At 39.4% G+C, this 20,992-nt stretch overlaps 1 protein-coding gene across 1 annotated transcript; it reads left to right on the top strand.

Moving 5' to 3' along the window:
- The first annotated feature begins 204 nt into the window (after window positions 1-204).
- LOC145470762 (histone-lysine N-methyltransferase SETD2-like) lies at window positions 205-18,784 on the top strand. Its single transcript, XM_081454594.1, has 23 exons — window positions 205-558; window positions 2,123-2,144; window positions 2,376-2,464; window positions 3,371-3,429; window positions 4,011-4,071; window positions 4,171-4,222; window positions 4,563-4,639; window positions 4,873-4,996; window positions 5,246-5,323; window positions 5,688-5,785; window positions 7,085-7,182; window positions 7,361-7,440; window positions 7,693-7,827; window positions 8,330-8,440; window positions 8,977-9,480; window positions 9,833-9,868; window positions 10,197-10,245; window positions 13,470-13,494; window positions 14,219-15,586; window positions 16,029-16,152; window positions 16,765-16,962; window positions 17,589-17,690; window positions 18,105-18,784. The coding sequence occupies exons 1-23, from the start codon at window positions 509-511 to the stop codon at window positions 18,246-18,248; spliced, it is 3,684 nt and encodes a 1,227-aa protein (XP_081310720.1). The 5' UTR covers window positions 205-508; the 3' UTR covers window positions 18,249-18,784.
- The last annotated feature ends 2,208 nt before the right edge of the window (window positions 18,785-20,992 follow it).

Raw genomic sequence — 20,992 nt, 5'->3', positions numbered from 1 at the left:
TTTAAATCAGTCTTAAAAAATATTTGAATAGTATTTGATGCTTTCTAAATACTTTTAATGTGGAAACTACAGGTGAAATATTTTAAATGCGAAGAAAGAGTTACTAAGATTACATTCTAAAGTCTCCCAACATCGTTTGGTGGCTAGACCAATTGGAACACGTGGCAGGGGTCGTCAATTTCCCGGATGTACTAACACACCGTCGGCGAGCCATGAGTGTTCGAGGCGAAAAGGGTTTTAGAAGAAAAAGGGGTGATGTGATAGCGTTGGCAGGGAGCCGTTATTCGTCATGGATTTGAGTGTGTTGCTACTGTTTCTTCGAAAAAAGGATAGAAGGCTTAAATAAGCGTGATCTTGGAGAAAATATATTGTCGCGGAGGACAGAATCGTGGAGAAAAACATTGGTTTTGCACCACTGTCACGGTTCTCAAGCTTGCATTGTGTTTGGAAAGCACATTTCTCGCCTTTCTTCTCCATTCAAGGTTACAATCGTGAGAGATCGTGAAGTATGAGTGCTGAAGAAAGATCGGATAATTCTGGTCATACAGATGAGAGTGGGTAAGTTAAATAGCTAGCAAATTTGCGAGAAAAACAAAGTTGTAAGCTTCTTCAGAGCTTATTAAACTGTTGTTGGGGTTTATTGTGTATAAGCTTACATGTGTAAGTAAAATCGCCCGATGGCTTGTTTGGATGAAAAAACGTGACCAGAGTTTATAAACACAGCATCGGTTCAGCTAAACCTGACACTTTTTTTGATCGCTATACCTTGTCAAAAGCGGGAAAGAATGTGCCATTAGAGCGACAAGTTACTGTGAGCAGGTTGCAACTGATTGTGTTGTGGATTTCCCATGGGCTGGCTCAAGTGAGCCGCCGTGACCGCTTGTTCAATGTCATCTCTGTTTTCTTTGTTTTGATGGTATTTCTTTTTTAGAAAGACCACGTTAATCATACTCCCTTATATCTTGGAAAGCTAAAATGACTTAAGTCGCTTTGCGAACGTTGAGAACATTTGGGAATGATTTTCAGGCAAATCAATCTAAGCAACGTACTTGGCCGTAACGAGACGTGAATAAATTAAATTAATCGGCGGAACGGAAGGAAGGAAATATACGAATTTGCCCTTTAAATCTGACCGTAGATTTTGTTACATCCTTTGATTTGTCATTTGAATCATCAGGTCAATCTTTCTCGAGTTGAATTTTTGCCTATTTTCAGTAATTTATCGAAGTAACACGTGAGCTCCCACCCAGTTGAATAAAATTTTCAGCACGAAGCCTTGATCTGGGATCTAAGCTTATGCGAATATTTGGGTGTTTTCTTTTTTACGTGCAAGTTTTTCCCACTCGTGACAAATGCAATTATACAAATTAAACTACTTGAAATAACTGAGTGTACATTACTTTGTACAAGATAAAGTGAAAATTACTCTGGTCGTGACCTCATAGCAGCACTTACCATTGCTTTAGGGCTGACACGAAGTGTATTGTCGTGTAAAGTATTTTGCTGCAAATCAATCATGCATGTTAATGTCAACATAACAAATTATTTGGATGTAGTGTTCATAAATAGGCCTGGTTTGGGTACAATATTGTTGCATAGCCAAACATGTTAGAAATGACATTTGTACAATATTTCGAGAAATTCCCATTTCGGCAATGTTTGTCTACACCAACAAAATGGTGTTCAAAACCACAACCAGGCCTGTTACAATTTATCCTTGTGGAAATTTTTGTTAATTTTTCTATAATTTTTATGCACACTTACTAACCTCTTAATGCCACAAAGGAAAAAAATTGCATAGAAATTATGTAGGGTTGTCAACAATATGAAAGTAATAAGGCAATTACTTTGGTTTTGGTTTTGGTTTAACTACAGTTTTAGATTGGGCAAGTAGACTAAAGAGGGTCAAAATTATTTCTGACCTTTCTTGTAGTCTTGAGAATTTTCCCCGACAATGGAGTTAGGCTTTCTTGTCGCAGACAACTGTGTCATCGAAAAACAACAGTGTGAAAATTAATATCTTGTTAAAATGCAGGATGAGAAGGCTTATTTTCTAGAAAACATGGCATTGATATTTTAAAATCTAATTAAGTGCTGTTTTTTTTCCTGCCTCTCCTTTCAGGTCTGATAGTAGTGAAGAGGATGTAAGTCTGAGTTAAATTATTTCTGTTTATTTTTTATAATTTGTAGTTTATGTTTAGGTGTTGTTAAACTGTTAGCCAAGGCAATCTGACAAAATACTACATGGAGCATCACGCTGATCCTAGAGCCCTAGCTAGAAGAGCTAGGATCATATATTACTGTTTAATTCATCATGTTTTTTTAAGTAATGTTTTCTTGGAGAAGTGACTTTTTTGGTTGTCCTAATATCCTAGATGTCCGGGGAACACGTCATATCTTCCACAGAAGAATATCAACCTCCTTATTATGAACATATTGAAGAGAATGTGTATTTATTTGACAGGTGAGTTTCTTATTGTAAGTCTGATATTTTCCATTTTGCTTTTTGCAATGAAATGTTGCATATATCAGCACTCGAAGGTGAAAGTTAGCCACAATCATCTTCTGAGAATAATACATTTTATACTCCAAGGTTGCTGCCTAACGGGTGCCCAGTCACCTGAGGCGCCTTAGTTACGCGTTATTTTCAAGTGGTAAAAACAATGTTTTAGGAACAAGCATGAGGAGTCAGTAAAATGTTGTTTTAACACGGGAAAATAAAATTGATTTCTTCAAGCCACTGCCTGTAATTTTCCTTTTATTATATGGACAAAATGTGTTTTTGTACAAACAGCCATGAAAAAGCATCAGTATCTTCACGTCATCAATATCTTCACTGGTGAGGATATAGAAAATATGCCACTTGGGTCTTGGATGTAGTTTGGTATGAATTTTCCAAGTGGTGTATTAACCATGAATCACTCAATGTATGCCAGTTTAGAGCATGGTTAACACAGAATGAAGAAGTGATGAAATGGCACTTAACAATGTGAGACACGGTAAACTCATTACTTTTAAGTCAGCGGTATGTAGGCTAACCAGAGCAATGTTTAGGCTAACCTCAGTATCATTTCATCATTTCACCATGTCATGTCTTAATCACACCCTCCCAGTTTGACTTGTATTTGATTATAGGAGGGGTCCAGTTAAGGAATCTCCCTTGTCTAAACGATGAGTAATGTAGTCAACTGCTGTCAATAGACATTACCTACTTCATGATCTCAGCTTGGTACTCTGCTGAGCTGTTCTTCGGATTCTCTAAAAGACAATGGTAATATCAGCCACCTACTTGAACAATAAAGTCACTTGAAAACTTTGTGATAACTCTGGATAGTTAGGACTCATGTTATTGGTTAACAATGATTTTCAGGAAGAAAAAAGTGAATAAGGAAGTGCGGAAGATGCAATGTGATTGCACCTATGACGCTGGTAAGGAATTAACTTCATTCAGTTTGGGAATTGTGTAATATCTTGTTGCATTACATAATTCACAGAACCAAAAATGTACCATTTCTGTATTCCAACAAACAATGGTACAGAGTCAAATTCAGGGTGGACAAAATACTGTGTACAGGACTTGAAAAAAAGTGCCATGCGGGACAAGTAGATTTTCGTGCCAGACGAATACCTTTTCATTCTCACTTAATTACCTGTTGAGGAAGGGCCCAGGCAAGTTGTCTGCTAACTCAATAAAGAAAAAAAAAAATAAGACTTGCTCAGGGCAAGCAAAATTTGTTAGCCGCTTGTTCAAAGGGTTAAGCTGGAATTCAAGTTTTTTCAAGCCCTGAGTGTATGAACGTTTCCAGCTCAACATCTTGAATGGGAAGTAATTGCCATAACATTATGATAACATTGTGCCACATCAACAGTTACATGGAAATCAATTAAAACTTGTCCACATATTGTGCAGCATTCACTTTCTGTGAGAAATTACTAGTTGCTAACTATAGGTAATCATTAGTGCCAAGTTGTTACAGTATAATAACTCTAACTCTTTTTCTAATTCACAGATGACCCTGATTCTGTTGGCTGTGGGGAAAACTGCTTGAACAGACTATTAATGATTGAATGGTTAGTTGTTCATGTTTTCTGTTTCATAAATTACCTGGTACTATTAGCCTGCATATGTTTTGTCAAATTATCGATCTTTTTGTCTTCTTCTTCCTACAGTAACAGCAGATGTGCTCGTGGGGAGATGTGTAGCAACAAGCGATTTCAACAGGTTAGAAAGTCCTTACTACTTTGTGATAGCTCCATTTGATTTTCTTGCTCACCAGTAAACTAAAGCTAAGCGGGAGGGGCATGGTTGCCCATTACAAAATTTGTGGGGTGTTTTATTGAATGTTGTGGAGGCGCAATGGCCTCGTTAGTGTGCTCACCTCTGGATCAAGTGGTCCAGGTTTGAGCCCAGGCTGGGGACATATTCCCAGACGGTTACTTCATGCTACAGAAACTGGAGAAGAGTTCTGACCTGATGGCCAAGTTGGCTCTTATGCAGACTTTACCTACCTTGATTGAAAATTGAAAATTGTAATTTCATTGTATGTGCCACCTTTTTCCAGGGGTGTAAAGTGAAAGTTGAAGTTTTAAAAACTGAGAAGAAAGGCTGGGGATTGAGAACTCTTGAAGATCTTGAACAGTAAGTTCCTCTTGCCATGATAATAAACTGTTTTGAATGTAAGTACAATAACAATGTACTTGTCGGCAACAATCTTTGTTGTAAATGTAACTTTATAGACTGAAACACTACTGTGGGCTCCCCCTGGTAAACAGTTTGATTTTGCAATATATCTATGTATGTAGATGTTTTGTCCACCTTTTGTGTCATTTCCTGCAGTAACAGTTTTTTTTTTTGTTAATATTGCTATTTAGAAATCAGTTTGTTATGGAGTATTGTGGAGAAGTAATGAACTATAAAGACTTTCAGGAGCGAGCAGAGCGTTATGACAGAGAAAACAGGAGACATTACTACTTCATGACATTGAGAGCAGATGAGGTAAATTGTAAAACATTGCTACATGTACATGCATTTGGACCACATTATCAAAATTGCAATTCTCCTTTCTAATTCCTATGCCTTTCCTGTAGTATGTACTTATGACATAGTTGGGAGAATTTAAGGAGTTTGTTAGTTGGTTTTGAACTGGTGAATTGGAATTGTTGTGAATTTGGAGCTGTAATAGCCTTACTTATTTGATATGGCTCATTATAGATTCATTGCTGACAGTGTATTTTTATATCTTAGATCATTGATGCTACTTTTAAAGGGAACTTATCTAGGTTTATCAACCATAGTTGTGAATCAAATTGTGAAACTCAAAAGGTATGTACAGCACACAAAGGCAGATAATCAACTGAAAATTGACATCTTGGTTATTTCAGTATGCTCTTTCTATTTCAAGCAGTCTTTAAATTATGCATAATTATTCCAGAGTTACGTTTAAAATTTGTCTGGGGAAAAGGTATTAAATTAGAACTTGGTTGTTAGGCTCAGGATAAATTAATTATTTGTTGTTAATGCATTTCCTGAATATGAGAGCCTGTCAGTGGAAAATAAGGACAGAACAAGATTGTGGGGTTTTTTCTTGGATGGGATGGGGGGGGGGGGGGGGGGACTTGAGTCACAAGGACTTTAGAGGCTTACTATTAGAAGAATAATTAACTGTTTTTATTTGTTTTTTTTCTAGTGGACTGTCAATGGCTTGTTAAGGATAGGATTTTTCACTCAGCAATTCATCCCTGCTGGGACAGAACTGACATTTGATTACAAGCTACAACGTTATGGGTGTGTGCTTGAAGAGAAGGTTTAATCCATTCATCCCAAGAGTGAACAACATCTCATTTCTCCTTACAATATCAATTACATTATTAAACAGGCAGGCGATAAGAATTAGAGAAATCGTCACCACATGTGCACATGTAGAAGGTTACTGTCTTGATATATTACGAAATTCTGAAAAGTTGTATGAAAGGAAACGTATCAAGGCATTAATGAGAATTAACACCCAAGTCGCTAGTGGAGGCAAGGTGCCTAGGAAGCCCGGGGGCTGCAACAGCAGTCACATTCCCAAGGTGTTAGAACACCCAACTGGCCTGCCCAACCTGCAACCAAGCCACGAGCCCCCCGTGCCAGTCCCCCTACTGGCACCCGTACACTCAAGCCAGATGGCTCAGTGGGAAAAAAAAATGCTGAAAAGAGGGGGGGGGGGGGGGGATATAGGGAGGGAACACCGAGAACCGCTAAACTACTATAATTCAATCCACAACGCCACGCTAACAGAGCAACGAACACACTGCAAACACATGGGACAACAACCACATACTAACCAAGAATACCGCTGGACAGTGTCAGCCCCAGGGCTCCCACGAGCATATGACTGCTGCAAATGCTACAGTACACACCAAATGCTTTACAAATGCTAACAGATGGCCAAGACACTATCAAACGCTTACAAAAAATGCTACTGACCAGCCTGGCTCCCGGTCATAAACTATGTAAAATTTCATTGAACTATATCAAATGCTACAGAATGCACTAAACGCTAAACAAACGCTAACAGACGGCCAAGACACTAACAACTGCCTATGAAAACGCTACTGACCAGACTAGCTCCTAGTCGTTAACTATGTTAAATTTTCATTTAACTATATTTAACGTTTGACCTTAGTTCTGAAAGTGGCGCACACTACACTCTGAAAACGTATCAAATGTTTTGTGTCTGCACTATGCCCGAGGAATTGAAAACTGCAGCAAGCACCAGTTATTTTGGATAATTTGTGTTTGAGGAAATGTCAGACATGGAAATCAAATGACGATCATGACTGCATCGTTTTGGAAAAGCTTTGTTTTCAAAATGTTATCCGTCCACAGGAAAGTAACGAGTTGCCGCTTTCAAATTCCTTGGGTTTGAAGAGCATTTTCAAAAAGGTCCGTTTTTGTGACAGATTAGTGTGGACGGTGGACCTACTGCTGTAACTGTAGAAATAAAGCTGTGGTTTCAAATTTCTCTGGTACACTGTGGGCGCTGCCTTAGCTGTTCTAAATTACACTCTGATAGATATCCTCTTTTACATAATTTTGTAGGAAGGTCGCCCAGGTTTGTTACTGTGAAGCACCAACTTGTCGGGGATTTATTGGAGGTGAAAAACAAACTCCTTTAAAGAACACTGTGGAAAGAATAGGTACGCATTTTTTTGTTTTAGAAGTAACAATTACAGCAGTCTGCAGGTGCCCATGTACACTATAGTGTGGGTTTCATGGCCTCTGCATTGAGGGATCTACAACTTCATGAAAATTCATTTTTAAGCTGTGATTCTTTAGATCAGTGCAAATCAAACATTTTCCACTATTTTTTTATAGCAACTCCACCTATCACAAGTTCGCCAAGAAGGAGGCGTAAAAAGCAGAGGAACTTGACCACTGAATTTGATGACATAACGGTAATTGCCATACTTCTGACACATTTCTATAGAGATTGACCATAAGATTGTGTAGTTCCAGAAACAAATCATGGATACCTTCCGCAGGGAAGGGATTTTTTCTAAACTCCCTCCCCCAACCCTTTGGAAATTCCAATTAAACTTCATACATTTCCTTAAATTTTGTGGTCTTTACAATCCCCCTTTGTTTAAGTTTTATAAACTTATTCTGCAAATCAGTGACACTTGCCTGTGTTTTTGTTTTGTTTGAAGCTGGAAGATGAGGTTGAGAAGCTTCTAGGTGACCATATAGGATTAGTATACAGTGACCAGGCGTTAAAACTGTCACGACTGATGGTGCGCGCAGAGACCACAGATCAGAGAATTATGCTACTTAAAATCTTGCAGGTACCAATAATTCCCTCAGTGCTTGTGATTTATATAGGTGAGGGTAAATTCTGCATACGAGCCAAGTGGCCCATCAGGCCAGAGCTTATCCTGGTTTCTTATCTGATGTGTTTTTAAGCCACTTGCAATTCCTACATTCAAGTGAAACCAAAATTGTCACCTGGACATAACTAGAAAGAGAAAGCAATATTCCTTGGTAACATGTAACAACACAACTAAACTAATTTTTGAGTGGTCAATCTTACTGGTTCATTGACTGGACGGATGTAAGGACCCAATTTGAAAGTTCCCTCTTTGCTAGAAAGACATAAGAAAGAAAGACATCAGGCCCAGGTTTTTCGAAAGGTTGATAATGCTATCCATTGGATAAATCACTATCCAGCAGATAGTGTGGTTTGTTTTGCTTATACTTAACTACTGGATGGCAATTTATAGGCTGGATAGCATTACTGAGATCAGTTGTTTTTGACTAACAGGCTGTTTATGCTATATATTTTTTCAGCACACGACAGACCAGTCGTGTTTGAAGGCATTCCTAAGGTACCAGGGTTTGTCACTACTGTGGAGCTGGATGATAGATGGTGGAGGAAAGAAAATGAAACTTAAGATGGAGGTACAGTTGATCAGCATGAACATTCTCCTTGTAGTTTCAAAGTAAAGATTAGGAGAATTTGGTAATTAATCATTGAAGGAAAGTTGTTGATATTTCATCAAATTCTCCCAACTTTGAACATAACTAATGTATAGATTCCAAAGATAATAATTTGTATATTGAGCAAATTAAGGAAAACATTATTAATATTTATAATGTCCAGATGGCTAGTAGTTTGTTGGCATGTAAAACAGCAGTTACGGCAAATGTGAAAAGCATCTATAGGCTAAAAGCTTTGGTCACACTTGAGCCAGCTGACCCACAATGCTGGGGTTTATCTCTGTTTCTGTAGCAGGTTACTTAGAGTATTGCTGCCCCTCCCCCTCCCCTAGATGGGATAAGAGTCATGCTGTGATTTGTACTGCATTCTCCCACTACAAAGTCAATAAATTGTTGTTTATCCCAAAATTCTAAATTCTAGATTGATCTGTAATTGGAGGGCCACTACATTTACTTTTTCTCACAAGGAATTCTAACTTATAATTTCTTATTCACAGTTGCTTGAAACATTGAGATACCTTCCTATTGCCACCAAGAACCAGCTTGAAGACAGTAAGGTGATCAAGGTTGTAAGAAAATGGGCATTATCATCCTGTCCAACGGTTGAAGCTGGCTCCAGCAGTGGACAAGAGTCACAAGGCAATAGCCCAGCAGACTCAGAATGTACCGCAGGAACAGAAGATAATGATGATGACAGCCAGCTCTCGGCAAAAGCTCTTGACAATGGAAAGAAAGAGGGTGGTATCCCTGTTCTGTTTGAACGTCAGTGCTCTAGTAAGGACCAATCAGATGACGACTCCCTTGATGCAGAAGTTGCTAGCTTTATTGCAGACAAGCCAGCATGTAGTGGGGTCTTGAAAACCAAGATTGCAACAGAGAGTTTTGAAAAATCTCCAGATGACCTTTCGGAGGATGATGTTAAGTCTGAAGATGAGCGATTACCAGAAACCGGTGTTGGACTCATAGCCAATGAGCTGTTGAAGTCCTGGAGTCTACTTAAGGTAACTTATCAAAATTTGATTTCTGTTCACAGCGTCAATACATTGTGAAGGAGACAGGTGGTGAGAATAAAGGAAATCATCAATTGGATTATATTTGAAAGTTTGGGAAGAACTGTGAGATTAGGGCCGGAAGAATGCCTGTAAAACAACACCGAGAATGTGACGTTGAGTTACTGGTCAGATATCTTCAGAAAATTCCCATTACAGAATAGAGCAAAAGTTATAATTTATTGTAGTGCACATACATGTAAGGTCCCAAAACATGAAAGCTTTGTTTTCATTTCTTTCCCTTAACAAGTACCTTAAACCTGACCGAGAGTTAACTTTGCTTTGTGTTGCATTATTTTTGTAGGAAGTTTACAGAATCCCAAAGAAATCTGCTACTCCAGTAAGTTACAATTCTGTCAGAAATCTTCAACTGCAATTTATTGTACAGGGAACTCTCTCTCTCTTAGTCTAAGGCAGACACCCTTGGGTGGGGCTCCAGTAGAGAGAAGGGTTGCCTCCGGGCAGAGGGGAAAGGTGTCTTTTATAGAGAAACAAGTGAAATTCAGTTGTTGTAGTGGACAAAGGAATCTTAGGATTTATACAGGGAGACATAATTCTTCCAGGCTGATTCATTATCAGTCCCTATGGCATAAGAAGCTGCTAAAAGATGGAGCAGTATATTATGCCATTGTTCGTAACATGAGTTTTCTCTGAAATGTTTTACATAGGCTAAGCAAGACCGGCTCACTGAGTTAATGGCAGCAGCTAGCCCAGCAGGTGAGCTCCTTGACTCATATCTTTTCTTGGTTATTGCTATTTGTGATCAGCAGATTTGCCGCATACTTATCCTGAACACACCAGTTACTCACTCAGCCTTCAAAATGAATTTTTGGGGGAGATTGTGAAAATACAGATAATATTTCTTTTTCACTGACTGGCACAGCCATAAAACAAAAATGATTTTTTGGTAGCTGTGAGATATGAAACAGAAATCACATGGACAATTTTTCTCATTCACAAGAATTCTTGGTTTACATTATTGCTGCTGTCTAGGCTAAAAATATTCTGCTTCTATCTGTACATCTAAATAGTTGACAAAACATTCAGTCATGGTGACAGCAATGAGAATTTGAGTCATAAATAAATACAGTGGATTTTTCACGTTTTTGTAGATACAATGTGGTGTACTTTTACATGTACATGTTGTAAGTTGTAAGTTTATATTTAGATGTCAAGGTACAGCAATTGAAGAAGCTAGTCATAAAAGGGGATAAGTGACGATTTTGGTTGCTTTTCTTTTTTCTTGCTCCAAATTAGCTGAATTTTTGCATGTGGTCTTCAATGTAATAGAAAAATGTGGTTCTGTATTTTTGTCGCTGGTTTTTGCTTTGTTTTCGAGTTAAAACGTAGGCAAAAAACTTGGCTTTTCCTAGCCATGTCTTTAGGAGTTTATTTGTTGAATAGCAAACAGGCAGACTGTTTATAGTGTATGAAGTCAAAACCAAATCCCACAGCATATAGAGCGGAAATCTGGGAACGGATTGTTTACACCGGTTATTGTGACGTGAACACAACACGTGAATCGATCGAGCGTCAAACGAAATGCCATCAAACAAAAAAGAGATGTGCCGTATTAGAGCTCTGTCAACTAATATCTTAAGCATTGTTTTAAAGTACCTTGTGTGCCTACCTGGTGGTTGAGAGGCATCATAAAGCCTCGATAAACCCGTAAGTCATCAGCACGTTTTAAAGAATCAAAATGTGTTCTGAAACTTCGAAGGCAGCTGATATACCGTAATCGTGTTATCGGCGTTCGAAGTCAGATCGAGCCAGGTAGCAAAGTCCAAGAGCAGTTCTTGCCCAAGAAAAATACCCTCTGGTGAGTTGTGGCCCATTTGCCAAGCGTTGCTAGCGTCAAAGTTTGGAAAGCGAGAACTGGTTTTAGAGTGATAAAATTTGTCTTGTATCGACCGCCATGTGTTCCCGCGCACGAGGTGTAAAGACCCTTCCCGGCATGCATTGCGATTACGTTCTGCGGACGTTTCTCGAACTGGTAACTAGATTTAAACATAATAATGGCCAGCAAGTGGCAATCGATTGTAACAGATCTGTGATCCAGTTTGCGTTGATTTTATTTCAAATCGGCATGATTTGTAGTGTTTTGAGCTTCTGGGATCAGGGGACATGCAGATGTATGGAGACCCGTACGTTGCGCAGAAGGGTTAATCTGTTAATCTGTCAGCCCTATTTATAGAGCGTTTTCACGTGGAGTCATCAAATTCTTAAATCCAAAACTAAACAGCCGCCAAAGTTGTTGTCCTCATCAGGCATAAGAGGTACCAGCGCATTTTGAACTTGGAAGTTATGGCGGTGCGTGACATAAAGCTACGATCGCGTTTGTCGAAAACTATGTTTTATCTCGTGATTTTTTAGCCATTGAAGACGTTGCCGTATTTGAAAAAGTGTTTATTGAAATGTTTATTTGTTTCATTTTATTTTTATTTACACCTTTTTTTGACCTGAAATCAGCATTTTTGAGCTTATACGTTGCGTGAAATTACCATTTTCAGGAGCCCATCATGGGCTCCTACCATTTTGCTGTTTTCTAAGTGAAACCAACATCCTTGCCGTCACGCGTTAACGTGAAATCAACATTTTAACCTATTTAGACCTGAAATCAACATCATTGAGCTTATGCGCTGCGTGAAATTGAAATTTTGCTGGTCTCTAAGTGAAACCAACATCCTTGCCGTCACGCGTTAACGTGAAATCAACATTTTAACCTATTTAGACCTGAAATCAACATCATTGAGCTTATGCGCTGCGTGAAATTGACATTTTGCTGGTTTCTAAGTGAAACCAACATCCTTGCCGTCACGCGTTAACGTGAAATCAACATTTTAACCTATTTAGACCTGAAATCAACATCATTGAGCTTATGCGCTGCGTAAAATTGACATTTTGCTGGTTTCTAAGTGAAACCAACATCCTTGCCGTCACGCGTTAACATGAAATCAACATTTAAACCTTTTTTGACCTGAAATCAACATTTTTGAGCTTGTACGTTGCGTGGAATTGACATTTTGCTGGTTTCTAAGAGAAATCAACCTCCTTGCCGTCACGCGTTAACGTGAAATCAACATTTCAACCTTTTTTGACCTGAAATCAACATTTTTGAGCTTATACGTTGCGTGGAATTGACATTTTGCTGGTTTCTAAGAGAAATCAACCTCCTTGCCGTCACGCGTTAACATGAAATCAACATTTCAACCTACTTAGACCTGAAATCAACATCATTGAGCTTATGCGCTGCGTAAAATTGACATTTTGCTGGTTTCTAAGTGAAACCAACATCCTTGCCGTCACGCGTTAACGTGAAATCAACATTTAAACCTTATTGACCTAAAATCAACATTTTTGAGCTTATACGTTGCGTGAAATTGACATTTTGCTGCTTTCTAAGTGAGATCAAAGTCCCTGCGGTCGCGGCGGGCCGATCCTTTGTTATGATAAACCGAGGCGAGACTTCGACTTATAACAAAGGCTTGGCTTGGTTATTATAACAAAGGATCGGCTCTGTTTATCATAACAAAGGCCCGGCTTCGTTTATTTGCAGCCTCGGCGGGAAAAGGGCGTTAGGTATTTTAATCAAAAGTGAACTTTGTCGAAAACGCTCCAAATTTCGCATAGAGTTTTGTTTAGGTATGTTTAGCAATGTCCCGTAGTTTTTGCGCTAAACCTTGCTTCGTTTTCAGGATATTGCGTATGCAAAAAACCACTCGGTTTTCCTAGCGGCATCTTTATAAAGCGAAGCAAAAACCAGCGGCAAAAATACAGGAACACGTTTTTCTATTACATTGAAGACCACATGCAAAAATTCAGTTAATTTGGAGCAAGAAAAAAGAAAAGCAACCAAAATCGTCACTTATCCCCTTTTATGACTAGCTTCTTCAATTGTTGTCCCAGATCATTAATTCGATTTGTTTTGTTTTGTTTTCTAGGAAGCACTGATGGTGATCGTTCAAGGTAAGGAATTTAACTTGTCCTAAATCTTTATCAACGTTATTTAGCTGTAATTGTTGAACCTTCCAACCTTTCCTCTAGGGAATCATTTCAAAGGCCAATTGTTCTTGTGCTTTTATTCAAATTTTTCAAAGTAATTTTGCATTTCAACAATAACTACCAAGCAATAAAATTGCATCAAAATTGCTGTATTCCCGACAGAGTAGGGGAGGAGTAAACAGTTGTCTTCTTAACGAGTACTTGTTAACTATATTCTGAAGTTTTTTGTGATTGATTAGTCAATGAGGCATAGAAGATGTGAGAGAGTGGTAGAGACTGCTCTATAATACACTACTGGAACCCCACCAGTTGGGTCACCAAGGGGTCACAAAAATGTTGTCATAGTAACAAAGTGGCCTTATTAAAGGGTTTCTTTAAACAAGGAAATGAGTGACTGAGCTTTTGTTCAGGCCAGTATAATGTGGCCGTAAAAACAAGGTGGCTGTATTAACAAGGTGGCCGTAAGGCAGGGTTCCACTGAAATAGTTAATCAGGTGCAGTTCTAGGACAACTGTTGACTGATTTCCCTCAGGAAATATTTTGGATATTAACTCCCTAAAGTTCCATTCTTGTGTTCCTGAGGGATATTTCTAAAAAAATTGACTAATTTCTGTAAAATTGTTATTAAAATTATTGTTGGTAAGCAATAGACAAGTAGTAAATGGAAGACCTGATTGTCATCCTACAGGACTCCAATAGATCATATCGGTTCCCCAGCAAAACTGGATGCCATCATGAACAGCCTTCAGAACTCTCCCAAACCTCTCTTCCCTCTGGAATCAAGGACCCCCCCTGCATCCCAAGGATTCTCCACCTGTAGTGAGGACACGGATGTAGAGAAAGGCTCTTCAAATGAACTTCCTCCAGCAAAAGCTGGTGATTTCAGCTCGTTAGAGTTTGGAGATGATGTGGAGACTAAAGCAAGTTCAACTCCTGATAATGATGATGTGAGTCATTCAATTGCACTGTTATCAGATCCTGTTGATGCACTGCAGAAACAAGATGCTAAATCACAGAGCGTGATGCAGACATTTGGGTATCAGCAGCGCATGAACTTCAACGTGGAGCAGGGGTTTGGTGTATTCCATCAAAAGCCCAGTCGTAACAAAAAGAAAAAGAAGAAGTGGAATCAAATGCAGAACTTTTTCCAACAACAGGCACGGAATGCTCAAGGTCTGACTGATAACAGCTTTGGGAATTATAATATGACCTCTCAAACAAACTTTGGACCACAGCAAAACATGACCCAGTGGAGAGGCCCAGCTCAAAATGCTCCTTCAAGTTACCATGGTAACCAATTCTATTGTGGTGGTCCTACTATTGGACAAGATCAGGGTCCCAGACCCCAACAAATTGGTCCTGGTAATTTTGTAGGAACTTTAACTCAGCAAGGCTTGTCATTACCAAACTTTAATGTTCCTCCTCCTAATATTCCACCTATGGATTTTTTCCGCAAAGTCCCTCCACCAAACTTTCCACCACAAAATCAGCCAATGATACCTCAGCAACCGCAACAAACTCCTCATATTCCTCCACAACCAGTTCCTCCTCCCCCACTCCAGGGTAACCAGTCACAATTCTTTACTCCATCCCAACCTTTGCCATACACCCGTCTTCCTCCTCCACCCCCTTTCCAAGCAAATGTGTCAACTCCTTCGCCAGCACAGTTTCAGCAGCCCAACATCCTACAACAGCAGCAGCAACAGCTTCCACGGAGCACACAACCCAGCTTCCCTCCACAGCAAAGTCAATATTCATATAATTCAACGACGCCACAGCTCAGTATCCCACCAGTTCAGCAAATAAGTTCAAGTGCACAACTTCCAGTTCCTTCTCTGCATCAACCTGGTTCATCCGAGGCATTGCTGCATCCAGAAGTAGCGCCATTTTCTGTTCAAACTGAAGCTGTGACTACATCCTCGGCAGAAGGCTTCTTAAGAGAATCAGAGCCTTGTACACCATCACCTGTAAAACGTAAACCCACACAGTTGCCACCGCACTGGAAGTCAGCAACAGACCAACAAGGAAAAGTTTATTACTACCATGCATTAACAAGGTAAGCAAACACATTTTGGTGTCAGGAAATCCTAGCAATGGATTTGGAGTCATGATATTATTTACAACCTATTGAAAATGGAGAATTCAAATTTTACATTGTTTGCTTCACCAAGACACCCCCTTTTAGAAATTTACTTACAATAGCTCTTAATCAAGTTGCAATTGAACAACAATGTGTGCTTGCCCTGTTAGTGTTGTTACTACCAAAGCACACTTTGAAATATGATGTACGTGGACATTACTATTTCTTTCCACACAAAAAGTGACATCTTTTTTTCCCTCTGAAAGGAAAAATGACATCTGCATGCAGGCTAGCTTTCAAACTCATCCAAGTTGACTTGTGCACAGTTTCAGATTAACATGATGAGAGAGCATGGATAAGATCCTGATTTAGATATTTCACTTTCAGCAAAAAGCTGATTGTAATCTTTCATGAATAGAAAAACCCAGTGGGATGTTCCAAGCTGGGACAGCAGTCCATCTTCAGAAGAGGAGCATCCTTGTAACATCACAGATCCTGAAAATACCAGCATCACAAGCCACAGTTACACCAGGACAGAAGAGGTGAGATCCACAGAATCACCCCCCTCAGGGGGTACTCTGTAAACTCTGGGTGGGTGGGTGCCACTGGAACACTGGAACCCTTACCCTGTACCAGACCATGATCAGCCTGATTTTGCAACCACCCGGTGTCATAGGTCTGCAATGCATACAAAAAGCTGTAAATAGACTCCTGAAAGCATTACATAAGTAAGATCTAATGTAACCATACTCTTTGTTACTGCTCTCTGCACATTCATTGTATTATTAGACCAGGTCATCGCAAACAGTGAGTGTAGGGGTAAATATGACAGTTTATTATGTTCAAAGTATTGCTGTGGAAACAAATCCAGCTAATGATAAGGACTATAAGACCAACAGTAATTCTGTGTCCTAAATTGTTGAATTAAACGAATGCTTAGCTCATTGAATATTTGATTGTGAGGTTCTAATTTGGGGTGGGGTGGTATCTGTGATGGACTTGTTCCTATCCAAGGAAATTAACATTACTTATTGTTGCTGAAGTCATCTCCTTTCCCACCCCTCACCCCCCTCCCCTCGCACCCACCCTCCTTCCCATAGCATTTGCTCAGGATTGGAAATTTTTTTAACTTAAATTTATTTTCCTATCTCTAGGAATCACCATCAAAGGCAAAAATAAAGAAAATGATCAAGACTCCGTCAACTCCCCCAGGGACACCCCCTGAGAGCCCCACACTTACAACAGCTCCAGCAGATACCACTGCGCACAGGAGGGAGGAACATTTGCTAAGGGACGACTCATCTGGTACTTCCTCGTCACACAATAAGATCAAGGAGATGTTTAGAATGAAGGTAGAGAGCATGATTGATGAAATTACCTCACACTCAGGGATGTACAGTGTAGCTAAGAAATTAAAACTAACAGGCTCATTAACAAACTCAGCTGACTTTTTTTGGCCAGTCTTAAAGTACTTAAAATTAGTGGGAGGCGTGATGATGTAATGTTTAGCGCACTACAATCAGAACCGAGCAGCCTGGGTTCAAGTCCCGGCCACAGAGATTGTGTAGTGTTCTTGGGCAAGACACTTTACTCTCACAGTGCCTCTCTCCACCCAGGTGTATAAATGGGTACTGGCAAATTTAATGCTGGTGGTAACCCTGCAGTGGACTAGCATCCCATCCAGGGGGAGTAGAAATACTCCTAGTCGCTTCATGCTACAGAAACCGGAGATAAGCTCTGGCCTGGTGGGCCACTGGTCTCAAATGCAGACATTTTTTAACCACTATTAAAATTACAGTTTGTTTCCTAGTGAAATTTAAGCTAGTGATAACTTTTCTTTTAACTGTTGAAATGAGCCAGTAGCCTGTCCACACCTATGTCCCTGCATGTCAATTTGGTCCTCAGACAAACCTAATGTTTGTACGTATTTCAGTATTAATTCTGAGCAGTATTTTTACGTTCCATTTGCCTTCCACAGCTTTCCAATGTAGTTGTAAACTGCCTAAATCCTTTCTTCAAAGTAGACTGTAAATCAGGCAGGATCCTGAATACAGAGGATTTTAAGTTTTTAGCTAGAAAGGTGAGTTTAAGTACCTTTGTATCTTTTATCATCGTCTTTATCCAAGTTGTGATTTGAAATGATTTCAAGTCGGTATGTGGGTGTTTGATAGGTCTCTGTTGTCCACAAAAGCTATTGAACAGTACTTCCATGTGGCACTGTTTATTACGCTGTACAAGGTGGTTTTAACTTTTAAGTCTGTGGATGAAACCCTAGTATGTGACCATTCAAGTGAAAACTACTGAGCAGTACTTTCATGTGGTACTGTTTATTATGCTGTACAAGGTGGTTATAACTTTTAAGTCTGGATAAAACCCTAATATGTAACCATTCAAATGAAAGCTATTGAGCAGTACTTTCACGTGGCACTGTTTACTTTTCTCTGCTAGGTGGTTCTGACTTAAGATTTACTAACTGTTTTGTTTTTGTCCCCAGCTAACACATGGAATTTTGATGAAAGAGCTTAGCCACTTAAAAGACGAAGAAACGTTGCAGTGCAATGATTCTGTCAAAATCAAGACAAAAGAATACATTCGAAGTTATATGAAAAAGTTTGGACCTGTATATAAACGCTCTTAGCTATTGGTTATAAGTTTTACTTTGTATATATTGCCATTGGACCAGGAGTCGGATTTAGAAACATTTTTTATTCTTACTTAGGGTGATAGTTTTAGTTACCTAGGCATGTTGATGTACATTTGGTAAAGAGAGCAGAGTCGAGGTGTTGTAAACCTCGGAATCACGGAGGAAGCTTGTTAAGATTTGTTGTTAGTTAGTTTTTTTGTTTCTTCAGAGCTCTGGAGTATGCTATAATTTATTTTTTCCTAAGCACATCGTTGAAAAACGTTTAGGTTGTTCGTTGAAACAGTTGGCAATGTCTTGTGATAGTACGGTTTATTATGCTGTATGAATGTGGTGCTACCTTTTAAGTTTGTCGTTAGAACCCTAGTGTGTGGCCATTCAAATGAAAGCTATTGAGCAGTTCTTTCATGTGGTACTGTTTATTATGCCTTACAAGGTGGTTCTAACTTTTAAGTCTGTGGATGAAACCCTAGAGTGTGACCATTCAAATGAAAGTCATTGAGCAGTTCTTTCATGTGGTACTGTTTATTATGTCGTACAAGGTGGTTCTACCTTTTAAGTCTGTGGATGAAGCCCTAGTGTGTGACCATTCAAATGAAAGCTATTGAGCAGTTCTTTCATGTGGTACTGTTTATTATGCCGTACAGGGTGGTTCTAACTTTTAAGTCTGTGGATGAAACCCTAGTGTGTGACCATTCAAATGAAAGCTATTGAGCAGTTCTTTCATGTGGTACTGTTTATTATGCCGTACAAGGTGGTTCTACCTTTTAAGTCTGTGGATGAAGCCCTAGTGTGTGACCATTCAAATGAAAGCTATTGAGCAGTTCTTTCATGTGGTACTGTTTATTATGCCGTACAGGGTGGTTCTAACTTTTAAGTCTGTGGATGAAACCCTAGTGTGTGACCATTCAAATGAAAGCTGTCGAATCGAACTTTCGTGCCATACTTCTTATTGTGCTGTGCAGTGTGATTCTAACTGAACGCTGTCGATGATTAATAATTTAAAGTATGTCAACGTAACACACTCCTCCGTGATTCGATGGTTTAAAATTAGAATGAAGGTGCTGTTTGTCACAACTTTTTAAAGTATTGTAATTATTGAAGTGCCAAAAGCTACATGTATTGCACCGTTGATTTATGTAAACCCGTATTTTATTGGTTTTATAAACTTGTTTTCCCGCATACACCAAGTTGTTGTTGTGTTACGACTTCATATTCTTCTTTCCGAAAAAAGTCAGCGTCAGTTTATGTGTTATTTTAGAATTGGAACCTCTTACGGGTGAAAAACATTTCAAGCAACGCTCACAATACAGGACCTTGGCACCTGTTAGAGGTGAATGGGGAAAGTGAGTCGTTCAGGGTATTTTGGCTCGCTCCGCAGAACTTTCGCGGGGTCTGCGGGATCTAAGAGAGAAGTACTGTTAATCCGGGTATTTGCCATCGGAATATTTTTCCATATTTAGTGGCGGCGTCGTCTTGGATTTTCAAAAATGTATTTCCAAGCGGCTGGCCTTTCGCTCCAGCGAAAAATTTCCAAGCTGTCCCTATGATTGGAAGGTTGATGGTACCTGCCAGATCTGATATTGCCTTGATAGACTCTTGCAGCTTCGCTGTCGAAACTGGACGACATAGTGCTCAGTAATGGAAAAGTTCGAAGCTCTTGTCCTTTTTGAAAGAGAACTTTGCCACCGGAACCAGCCAGAAATGATTAAGCAATCTCCGATTTTGTTCTGGTACCGTATGCCATGATCAAGATGGAGAGCGTTGTCGTTACTTTGCTGTCGTGCTAACGATCAGGTCCCTTCAGGGCAGTTGTGTTATGAAGGTCAGCGGAGAATTACATACATGGACGATGTACTTCATGTACTGAGACTGGTAACTTTTTGTATTGGAAATACATTAAAGAAGAACTTTAATTAAGGTTACAGTATACCTTCGGGTCGGCAATTTTCTTCAAATTTGGATTTTTGAGTCAAAATAGAGGGCGAAGAATAATCTCTAATTTCTGAAAAAAAATTTTGAAAAAGGCTAAATATTGGCGGAGAAATGGCGGTTTTACGTTTTCACCGGAAGTAAAAGTTTACCTCTTGATTGACAGCCCTATGGCGCGTATGTAATCAACCGAGACGATTTTCGCGGGAATTACCTATATGGATGTCACGAATTGACTACTCAGTTGATCAGCATTGTTGTTCCGACTACCCAGCATTTTTGATATTAGGCGTGTCTCTATTAAGTTATAAGTAAACATAGACCACGTTTAAACCATGGACCGGTTCGAAAAAGCGAAAACAGCGAAGAACGAATGAAAATACATCAATGAGTGAAGAAGCGAAAGTTCGCCAGGCGGATGAAGCTATAGTTATCGTATAAGGCGGGCAAATATTCGTGGTGAGAGAAAAGAAAGGTTCTGTAAAAATTTCGGAACTTGACAGCAATAACAGGGATGCTGACAGAGACTCTTCTGATGAGTCCGATATCGACGAATCGTCGGACTCATTGAGACCATTTGAAATATTATCCATGCACAGTTGCCCACACACAGTTGCTCTCCGCGCTGTCGTTTGTTTGTTTCCTTCGCTCAGCCACTCTAGCGTTCGTATCCTTTTTAGTCTTCCCCATTTTGCCAGACCAGCTTCAAGAAAAACCGAGCTACAGAAAAATTATCTCTCTGCCTTCGGTTCCTTGAGCGCATTGCGAAACACAAGAGTTTTTTAGAGATTCGCGCGTAAATTTCACCA

Source organism: Orbicella franksi, chromosome 15, assembly GCF_964199315.1.
Source record: "Orbicella franksi chromosome 15, jaOrbFran1.1, whole genome shotgun sequence".
Taxonomy (NCBI): domain Eukaryota; kingdom Metazoa; phylum Cnidaria; class Anthozoa; order Scleractinia; family Merulinidae; genus Orbicella; species Orbicella franksi.
The sequence above is the reverse complement of the archived record's forward strand: the minus strand, read 5'-3'. Positions and strand labels throughout refer to the sequence as shown.